This window comes from Triticum dicoccoides, chromosome 5A (genome assembly GCF_002162155.2).
Source record: "Triticum dicoccoides isolate Atlit2015 ecotype Zavitan chromosome 5A, WEW_v2.0, whole genome shotgun sequence".
NCBI lineage: Eukaryota > Viridiplantae > Streptophyta > Magnoliopsida > Poales > Poaceae > Triticum > Triticum dicoccoides.
In genome coordinates this window covers 369,438,111-369,449,396 of record NC_041388.1, presented here as the reverse complement: position 1 = coordinate 369,449,396, position 11,286 = coordinate 369,438,111, and the positions used below count along the sequence as shown (strand labels likewise).

The 11,286-nt window shown below is 41.2% G+C and overlaps 1 protein-coding gene and 1 long non-coding RNA gene across 2 annotated transcripts; one reads left to right on the top strand and one right to left on the bottom strand.

The window, feature by feature from the left end:
• Positions 1-2,958: 2,958 nt before the first annotated feature.
• Positions 2,959-3,634, bottom strand: LOC119297357. The gene is made up of 2 exons (XR_005145634.1): positions 3,356-3,634; positions 2,959-3,269 (listed from the first exon to the last, which is right to left on the bottom strand). It is a non-coding gene; the product is annotated as an uncharacterized LOC119297357 (long non-coding RNA).
• A 3,511-nt stretch (positions 3,635-7,145) lies between these two features.
• On the top strand, positions 7,146-11,151 carry LOC119299542 (secretory carrier-associated membrane protein 4-like). The gene is made up of 12 exons (XM_037576741.1): positions 7,146-7,214; positions 8,238-8,327; positions 9,092-9,154; positions 9,313-9,346; positions 9,442-9,564; positions 9,653-9,715; positions 9,849-9,942; positions 10,047-10,092; positions 10,197-10,264; positions 10,547-10,595; positions 10,920-10,985; positions 11,071-11,151. Exons 1-12 carry the CDS (start codon positions 7,146-7,148, stop codon positions 11,149-11,151), a joined length of 846 nt encoding a protein of 281 aa, XP_037432638.1.
• The last annotated feature ends 135 nt before the right edge of the window (positions 11,152-11,286 follow it).

Sequence of the window (11,286 nt, the reverse complement as noted above, 5' to 3'; positions counted from 1 at the left end):
TGTAGACCCATCATTTTTTTGGATGGTTGTCATATAAAGACCAGGTACAAGGGCAACATGTTAACAGCTGTAGGAATTGACCCCAATGATTGTATATTTCCCATTGCCTTTGGTTTGTGTGAAGTGGAGTGCACTAGCAGCTGGGAATGGTTCTTGGCATCATTGAAGGCTGATCTTAATATATTCAGCTCATCATCCTACAAAATCATGAGTGACAAGCAAAAGGTCACTACTTGCTATTTCTCTTGACATTGCTTTCATTTGTGTACACTCGTTTTGTGACAACATTCATCTTAGTTAAGTTGTTTGCTTGGTAGGGTCTAATAAATGTTGTGCAGAAGGTATTCCCACATGCAGAACACAGATTTTGTGTTAGGCATCTATACCAAAATTTCCAAAAAGTGCATAAGGGTGAGCAGTTGAAGAATGATCTTTGGTCAATAGCAAGATCCACCAATGACATTGCATATCAGAAGAATATGGACCATATAAAGTCACATAGTGAGGGTGCTTACAAATGGGTTGAGAAACTGGCTCCAAGAACATGGATAAAGGCCTTTTTTAACTCATTCCCCAAGTGTGATATATTGCTTAACAACATGTCAGAGGTATTCAACATGTTAGCTCCTCACTTCTCTTCCTTCGCACTCAAAAGTTTTTGCAACTAGCATTCACATTTTAGTAGTGCTAAATTATTTGTCTGCCACTCCTAATTAATTGTAGTTACATACTTGAGGCAAGAGAACTACCAGTTGTTTCAGCATTGAACAACATGCACATCAAGTTAACCAACATAATTGTTAGCAAGCAGAGAGAGTCAGACAAGTGGACAGGGAGACTTTGCCCAAAGATCCAGAAGAAGCTCGACAAGTTTATTGAGTGGGCAGCTAATTGTATGGTCCAAGAAGCTGGTAAAGGGGTTTTCCAGGTAAAATCCTTTAACAACACATACTTGGTGGATCTCAACATGAACAACTGTGACTGTAAAAGATGGGAGTTGTCTGGAATACCATGTCATCATGCTGTTGCATGTGATAGGCATGAAAGAATTGAGCCTGAAAGCTTGGTGCATCTATGCTATTCTATTGAGAGCTACAAGAAGGCCTATGCGTACAACATTATGCCATTGAGGGACAAAGGTCATTGGGAAAAGATGCATGGAATTGATGTGTACCCACCAGTGTACACTAAAGTGATGGGAAGGCCCAAGAAAAACAGAAAGAAAGATCCAGAAGAGAAGAAAGACAAGAATGGAGGGATAAAACTAACCAAGGCAGAAAGCACCTGATCATAACAAAAAAGGTCACCACAAGCATGTTAATGACATTCAGAATGAGCAGGCAGCAAAACAAGTAGAGGAAGATTTTGATGACCCTAGCCTCATTGCTGTAATGCCTTCTTTCCTTTGCATTATTTTAGTCTACAAATTTATTTCATTTAAGTACATATCAAAACTCTTATTTGCTTTGTGTTTTAACATTTGCAGAACATAAGTCCCCATAGAGTCAGGCCATGTCTTGATCCAACACAAACTCCTGAGTCTATGGTATTCATGATGTAGGAGCAGGTACTAACTTATTTACTTTGTGTTATTTTAGTCTCTGATATGCACTAACATGTCTACTTTATGTGCCTTTAGGAGAGGTTTGTATACCCACCTATCAGAGATTTTGGTCCTCTACCAGAGTCAAATTTTATAGCAAATGCTAGAGCAGAAATCCCAGGTCCGGGAGTGACAACGGCAATGGCAAGGGGTAGGGTCAGAAGAGGTGGAACTGATGCATCAGGAGCAAGAGATGGAGCTGCTGCATCTGGAGCAAGAGGTGGAGGGCAAAATGCAAGAGTAGCTAATTTTGCAAGAGGAGCCGCCAATGTTGCAAGAGGAGGAGGGAACAATGCTAGGGGAGGAGGAGGGCACAATGCTAGAGGAAGGCACAACACAAGGGGAGGAGGGAATGTTGCAAGAGGAGATGGAGACCACAACGCTAGAGGAGCGAATGTTGCTAGAGGAGCAAGAGCTGCACCTCCTGGCTTCTACAACCTCCATTTTGGAGATGATGAAGCCAACAGAAATGAAGCAGCAAATTTCATGTCGGCTGAAGAAGAAGTTCTGATCACTCAAAATGCACCTGATGATGAATGGGCTTATGATTTCCTATCCCTGTGACGTACAGGTGGAAAACATGAAGTTCATGAATGAACTTGCTTTTCAAACACTTAAGTTCATGGATGAACTTGGCCTAAACCCTTTTATTTTCTTTTACATGTGTTGAACTTGGCAAGAACTTCAGTGACGAACTTGGAATGAACCCTTTTGTTTATCAGTATATGTACTGAACTTGGAATTTTAATGCTTTTTGTTTACCGGTAGATGTACTGACAGACACAAGTTGCATAGTTTCTTTGAAAATATTTAAATGCTGATACAGGACACCGTCCTGAAAACCAACAAATGTCGACAACATTTAAGTTTTATTTTTTGTGGGTTTGGAATAGATTGACCCAACAAGCTACTGTAGTCGACAGACGGCGGGGCTGCGCTATTGCTACCATAAGCAAAAAAAATGGTGCTTTCATTCTACTACTTTTGTAGCTGGGATCTCTCTTTCTGACGATTCAGCTCTGCTTTTTTGTGCGTGCTTGCTCCATAATGATACGACCAAAGGAAGCTTGCTTTTTTGTGCATTACTCTGGGCACTTCCTACATTTCATTCATACTCTATATATCTACGTTCTTGCTTGTAATTAACCAACACAGGTCCTGCCTGCATTTTAGTGTCTATTGCACTGTCGAATCAGCCAGACAGTTACTGTGTGTACTGTTAAGATCTTTGCTCCACTATGAAGGGCCTATTGCTCCACTGTATTCTTCTTATATCATGTTTAATGTGACTGTTCTTTGTCCTGTTAATTTGTGCAAACAAAACCTGAAACAAAACAGAGGCAAAAGACATCCAATACAAGAAACTGAAGCAACATTTCCATTCAACATTCTTAACATTCATGACAAGAAACTGAAAATGGCATCCAGTACAAGAAACAATACTACCCCGCCATCCATTACATTCCAAAGCCAAAAATCATGATAGCAGCAAAGAAAAGCATCCTATCCCTACAGTCCAACCTCTTCTTGTTCATCCTTCATTATCTTCTTCTCCATTTTGTGCCCATCCTTCTCAGCAACCTTCTACGTTCCACTCCATTCCATTGTAGCTGGGATTAAACTGGTACAGCGACAGCCGAAAATCAAACTCGGGGAGCACATCGTCCTGAAAATCAAGAACATCTCACTTTTATTTTCACTACACTACCCTACAAACTACTGAGACAGAGAGAGGGTGGAGAGATTCAACACCTGCGATTATTTCTAGCTCCTCCTCCTACTCGAGCGGTTTGGCCTTGCCGCCCATATCAGCTACATCTGGGGGCCGCCACCAAATCTGCACCGCCGCCGGCGGGCTGAAAAATCCGCACCCCCATCGCCGGCCCGAAAATCCGCACCGGCGGCCTGAAAAAACGCACCGCCGCCGCCGGCCTAAAATTCCACACCGCCGCTGCCGTTGGCCAACTAGGAGGGGATCGTGGGGAATAGAACGTGATTTGGGAACCGAGAGTTATGACCTGTGGTTATAACACGAATCGGGGACTTTTTATGATAATCCACATCAAATCGGGATGGTATTTGTAAAAAAGACCAAACTCCAGCCCGCCCAATGGCTTCCAGCTACTGACAATAGGACCCGCCGCCACACTGTCACGCCGAGGTGGCGCTATACACGGCCGCATCTGGCTTTTGAACCATACGTGCACCAAAACACAAGTTTTTGCATCAGTTTTGTGTATTTTTCAACATCAAGCACTAAAGTGGTCATCACGTGCAACTTGTTGCACTTCTGGTGTATTTGCCTCTTGATTTTTCATGTTATAATTTCCTTCTCATCAATGTACGCAACACACGGAGATGAATACCTTCGTTGAGCACATAACAAGTGAAAGATATTAGCGAAATTTTGGTGGAATCATTATTATGTAGGTCAATATTTTCTAAAGCATACCTTAACATCAAATATATAATGTCCTGAGCAGGGGGATCATCGTTAGATTTGTTTTCCCCGAACTTTGGACATGAGATGACATATGAAAATTTCATATCTGCAAGCGTGTCTAGTTCAACTGACAATGACGAGTCGACATTGCTCTTATTTGTCCTCCCTAGGTCGCTATAGGTCTTTCATATAATCTTGTATGAGGTTTTCAAAATGAGATTACTTTACTAGCTTCCAAGAAACGTGAAGGTCAAAACTACCAAATCATCATAACTGTAACCTAATGTAATATGACCAAACAACATAAACTAGTTGATCTATTCAGCTTGATATTCCAAGGGCATATATCTTCAAAGTCAACGTAATTGTCTCCGTTTTAGCCCTTTGGACAATAATGATCTTTATTACAAGACACAAATAAAACAAAGAATAATCAAAGGCGCCTGCTAGGCGTCAACCGGCTGACTCCTGGTAAGGATCAGCCGGTTCATGCACCATCCGATTCAAAACATATGTGTCGTCTGATCTACCTCCTTCACTTGCTCATCTCACTTCCCATCTGCTCAAAGGAAAGCTTGCTCATGCGTCGTTGTCCTCGCCAGTAGGGTCACGTCTACGACAAACTCACATGTTTCAACACAACATCGCCCATCATCGGCCTGTAGTGCACTGCCGTCGACGACCTTGCAGCACGACCCTAGGATAGTTATGTTGTATGTTTGCCAAGTTCTATGATATGTATTGTATCGAGAAGGTAAACATATTATCCTATCTATTTAGCTCATGTTATGAGAAATATGTTTCTGGAGAAGTTTTCAAAAACTAAAATCCTTGAAAGTGTTTTCTCTAGGCGGAGTGGTATGTTGGGTCACTAGAATGCAGAGGTCAGAGATCTAGCACGAGAATGGATGCATGCTCAATACTTATGGGGACCACATCTCAGGTTTAAAGAGATCGATCACATTTCAATAGAACCCAATGTCTTACTGTATAACCTCGTGATATACGGCTCTGACTTTAAGTATGCGGTTGGAAACATAGCAGTGTAGGTGGGGAAAGGTGTTGCTAGAGTGGTAAGGAGGCCACTTCTAACTCACTCTGTCACAATCTTCCTTCGGATGTGCACAAAAGAGTGTAGTGACTATTGACGTATAAATGCATAGCCCGTCTTTCCCCATCAACTTGAGCTTATGAGTTCAAGACCCGGCTGACACAATTAAATTGCCGCCCATTTTCGCTCCATGTATAGGCCTATGGAAGCCAAACGTGAGAGGGAGTGCTGATGTATAAAGGCATAACCCACCTTTCCCCATCAGCTTGAGCTTTTGGGTGACAAAAGTGATTGGTTAGGTCATCTAGGGAAGTTTATTAGAAACCTCACGAGAATGTCAGACCTAATTGATTAGTCATGCCACTGGTTACGGCCAATATAAACTACTAAGTTCTAAATGGCCAAAAGATCTCGTTGTCTTGGCTTTTTAAACATTTGAACCAGATACAGTGTTTGCTAGTAGTCTTCGCGGAGTTGATCACCAAGCATTCACAGGTGAAAGGAAACCGCTTAATGACTAACAGATTAGGTGCGGGTTAAATGCAGAATGGATTCACGCAGCCATATACTCCCTCTGTAAACTAATATAAGAGCGTTTAAATCATTATTTTAATATTCTAATTAAATCATTATTTTAATATTCTAAACGCTCTTATATTAATTTATGGAGGGAGTATATTGAATAATCTAGTGTTGTAGTTAATTTGTAAGGGAATCTAGGATCGGTGTTTCAAAGCTTCAAAACTAGCTTTTCACAGAACAAACCATAGAAGCCCTATTAGGACCTATCGTTATGCGTGTATACGTCTTTGTTATCCACCTCGATTCAATATAGCTTGCAGGTAGCCACCGTACTCACCTGTTACGTGTCATGTGAAGAATATGACTAATGAAAGGAACGTTGAACGTTGAAGCTAGGGACGCAAGCCGCCTCCACTCAACCAGCGGCGTTGGTGGACTCATCGACCTTCATTGTTGTGTCCGTTATGTTCTTATGTTTGAGTTACAAATGAATTTGACCACTGGCGACGTTGCATTAAGTATTATTATTATTATCATTACATTTTCGGTAGCATGTGATGTGTGATCGTACGTTTACCTCTTGAAATCTGAGTATGCTATGCTAGGGGCCTAGTACGACGTACACAGAGACTTTTGGACCCTTGAGAGTTCGGGTCATCACATAAGTCTTCTTGACATCGAGAGTGGACGATCTGTACACGGGGTCATCTGCACCCACTTTTTAAAAATGTATTTTTACGCTTTTTGTAATGTTCAAAAATTCTTATAAAAAATATGCATACATGTTGGCAAAGATATATCCACGGCACAAAGTTTTGTGTAAAAAAATAATTATTTTGTCTCAGTAAAAAAGATAAATTTTGCTACTTCTAAATAGTGTTTCACGGCACAAAATTTTGTCTTTTTTGCACAGACTACAAAAAAGTTATTTTTCTGTGAAACTTTCTACACACACATAGACTATGGAGATGTCCCCGCGCACCTATTTTCAGAATTTTTGACATTGCAAAATGCGTTTTTTAAAGTGAATTCATATGTACCCGGGTTCATCCATGCACTTCTCTCTTAACATCCAACAACTTGAACGGGGAGTAGAAAGCTATCGTGAATGCTTCTACTATTAAGAATCTGAGTCACGCAAGTGTGTCCAGTGAAGGGGAGGCAAGTTGGCTACTCCACCTAGCCTATGCAGCACCTGCCACTTGTGCGCCACCGCAGGCCCGGCCGGCCGGCGCCCAGTGCATATTACGTCCCGAGCTTCGTTACGTCCCTGTACATGCCTACGAAGCTCCGCCGCTACCAGACGGCATTGTGCACAATGACAAGCTATTAAAAAACGAGGCCGTCCTACGTACCGTGCAAGCCGGGGGTGCTGAGTTAATTAGCTTCATTCATGCAGATGCAGGGACGGCAGGGTGTAATTTCCGGGTGATAAGAGCTAGCCAGTAGCAGCCTGCTGCTCTTTTATTTACCGGGGTCAGCTAGCTAGCTAGCAAAGCAGAGAGAGACACAACAGCGGAAGATCGATGGCGGGGAAGTGGGGGCAGCAGGACAACCCCTTCGAGGAGGTCGAGATCGAGGTCAACCCTTTCTCGGTACGTTCATTCTTGATGAGGAGTTTTGTCCGATACTTTCTTGGTAGAGGGAAGAACCAGGGCCGGCCCTGTGTTTTGGAAGGCCCTAGGCGAACTCAACGACATGGGCCCCTGTGTTTTAGATCACTTTTTTTTCAGCACCCGACAAATGATTTTTCTTAGGTAAGATGGCAGGCTAATGTCCTAAAATAATGAAGAAAATAGAATACAAAGAATTAGAAATCTATACATCAGGTGATTGAAACCCTAGACATGTACCCCCTCCGTTCCAAATTACTCGTCGTGGTTCTAGTCCAAATTTGAAACAGAGGGAGTACACAGCATGACAGAAAATTAGGATGGATCATGGATAAATAGTTGAATACGTACTAAAGAATCAAAGAAACTGCTGAAGTTTAGCTTTGGATGGAATCGGGGGATGGAACAGGAATATGATACATGGATGGATACGTACTGTATTGCCGTCTTGCCGGATGCCGGATGGCTGAGCAGCGCGCGCAGCGACGACAACCAGCGGCGGTCGACGAGAGGATGAAGTCAAGAAGACGAACCGACGAGGGACGAAGGCACAAGACCAGATCTTAGATTGATTTGTTTCACAGAAGCGAAGCGAGCGGCCGTGTGGCTGGCGTGACGCTACGCGATCGCTACCTAGGGCACCTAGCTATGGGTCTAGCCCATGTCCTTCCGTTTCTCTTGTATAGTTTTTTTCTTATGTATTTTTTGCTGGGCTGTATAAGATGTATCCTAATCATGGGCCCCCTCCCAGCCTGGGCCCTGGGCCATTGCCCCTCCGCCATACCCCCAGGGCCGGCCCTGGGAAGAACGTAAGGGAGAAAAAAAGTCCACAGGAACAATCGTAACTATTTGTCGCTTGTCAAGTAGAATGAACTATGAAGCAACAAGTTTATTACTCTTACGATGACTCTCAAATTATGTCTGTACATTTCATACTATCCTTTGTTGTAGCTCCATCTACCTAACTGTATCATGATCTGACGATATACTTTTGTATTTACGTAGCAACCACGCCCGACCCCGCTCCCTCACGAACCAGTTAACTTCTACAATGACATCGGTGCACCTGTCAATATGCCTCTCGATACGAAAAAGGTATCTCAACTTCTTCAGTGTTCTTTCTAAATTTTGGTCAAGAATAAAATTCTTCAGTTGCTTGTTTTTTCTGCATTGCATGTGCATGATGATGGTTTTAATTTGTCCTTTGTATTGGAGTTGTGCAAAATATCTCAAGCTTAGATAAGTGTATTTGAACATAAATTAATTCTATAAGTTTTACCTAGGTACCATCTTTTGCTGAAATAATTATCTTAACTACTCCCTCCGTTCACTTTTGTAAGACCTTTTAGACATTTAAGACAGCACCTAAAACAGTTCAATTTCAGCTGTCCTAAACGACTTACAAAAGTGAACAGAGGAAGTAGTAATCTTTCAGAGTAATAATTGTGAAGGTTTAGGAAGTGTCCTCACATCCCGTAGGAGGTCGCACGCGTATTTTCTATTGGGTAGTATAGGAATCGCCTGTGTTGTGGCTTACACGATCATCAACCTACGCCAGTAGGATTGTTACAGCAAGATTGAAGTAAAGGAAACTATAAAAGTCAAGCCCTGCACAACTAACTAACTTACTAGAGAATCCATCTAACGATAACTAGTATATTGGGGGAAATTTGACAGTACTGACTGATTTTTCAGTTAAGCCAAATTACTTGGTTAGAACTGGAATCTGGAGTTACATTTCTTCATCTCATTAGTTAGTTTCCTTGCAGTTCCAATTCTCCATTGTCATTTCATTTATTTTTGTTTTATTTTTTATACATCACCCGCATATTATTTGATAATGCCGCCTACAAACATAGGACCTGAAGAAAAAGGAGAAAGAACTTTTGGCTAAAGAGGCTGAGCTGAACAAGAGAGAACAAGTATGTACTGTACTTGATAAAATCAAGCTTGGCTTGCCATTGCTTTTGTATTAAGTATGCAGTTGGATGTCACACGTATATGTAGTTCTATATTTTTATTTCGGTTACATTTATTACTAAGTTGTAGTATGTGTTTCTCTAATTTTATTTGTCGCTAGGAAATAAAAAGAAGGGAAGATGCTCTTGCAAGAGGTAAACTTTAACTTGATCATACTCAAATACTATATAATCAATCCCTGTGAAACTCAGCATAACCTTTTTATCATTTCTCTCTTGATCATACGCAGCCGGAGTTCTTATAGAGCCTAAAAATTGGCCTGCCTTCTTTCCTGTCATCCATGTGGATATTTCAAATGATATACCCGTGCACTTGCAGCGAGTACAATATGTTGCATTCGCATCGCTCCTAGGTACAAAACCAGCAGATGCAAAAGCTATTTCAATATATTTTGATTTACTGTCAGTTCCAGAATAATCATGTTTACATTTTCCATGCAGGTTTGATCATATGCCTCTTCTGGAACTTTATATGCGTCACTGCTGTTTGGATATTAGGGGACGGTATGTTTACAGAAACTTTTTTTATTTGCATTTTTTTACGAATGTTTATTCATATTAAAAATATGATCTGAATTCATCTGTTTGTGTTGTTTTAGTTATAAATCTTCGCTGTTTTTCCTACATGCAGAGGCAGGTCCTAAGATCTGGTTCCTGGCCATCATATACATTATTACTGGAGTCCCAGGTGCCTACTATTTGTGGTATCGACCTCTCTATCGTGCGATGAGGTACTCTATTTCTCTTTCTGTTAAACTGATACAATGCCTTCAAGTAGTTACAGTGCATGGTCAAATCTCTTGCTCACCACTTGATATGATCACAATTTCACTAGGAAAGAGAGTGCTTTCAGATATGGATGGTTCTTCATGTTCTATTTTGTAAGTGTTCTGTGCAAGATGGATAACTTCGAATCCATGTTAGAGACTCATATTCTGTACTTGTTTCAGTGGGATATCTAATGTTTTTTTTGGTGAATCTGCAGTTTCACATTTGTTTCTGCATATTCGCATCTGTTGCGCCATCGATTCTGTTCTTGGGACGTTCATTGGCGTAAGTTATCTTACCGGTTTACCTAATGCCTTTTTGTGAATAAAATTCTATTTTCCCCATAAAAAGGTAAATACTGAATATCGGGACTAGGTGTTCAACTTATTTTTCACTAGATCAAATATCATATTTTGTCCTTCTACATTTCAAACAAAGTTTCTCTCAAAACATTTTAAAGAAAGTGGTGCAGAGAGTTGTATTTTCATTGTTATGTCATACTACTTTGTAATTCTTATTTCTTAGAACTATGGCTCCACTTTATTTGTCTTCTCCTATCATTTGCAGAGGAATCTTTCAAGCACTGAGCGTAATACCATACAGTGCTACAGTTGGGGTGAGTGGATATTATATCAATGCATTTCTACCATTGTGACAAATAACCAAAACTGAAGTTTGAGGGGACATGTTTCATATTTCCTGATTCAAAAATCGAATCTACCACCCCTCCGATCCATATTAACTCTCGTAGATTTAGTACAAGGGAGTAGTTTCATTAGAGATTGTTACTTCTGAACATTAGGTGTTACTTTGTCATATTCTTCAGACAAGGGCTAGTTGCAAGGATGACAAGGCTGGTTGCAGGGATAGAACCAACCGTTGGCCCCTTTGCAACATCCACACTTTGATCGAACTGAGCACTGCTATATCTTTTCTTCAGATATTCTACTTTCTCGGTTTCACCTTGTTTGTCCTGGAAGCATTGCTAAGCATATGGGTCATGCAGGTAATTAATCAGGCAAACAGCTGCACAACATTACTTGCAGAGAAAATATTTGGCACTGAAAACCATTGCTGTAAATTACTTGCAGAGAGTATACCGGTATTTCCGCGGAAACGGGAAGGAGGCGGAGATGAGGCCTGACGCGGCATCGCGGCGTCCATCGTTTTGAGCTTCGACATCCCTGCTCGCCATGGCTCCTCCGGTCGGGGAAGAAGATCTAGCATGTGGATTTATTATTGTATTTTGTGTGTGATGACAGTCCGGGTTATAGTTGATCACAACTGCATAGTGACTTATTATTTTT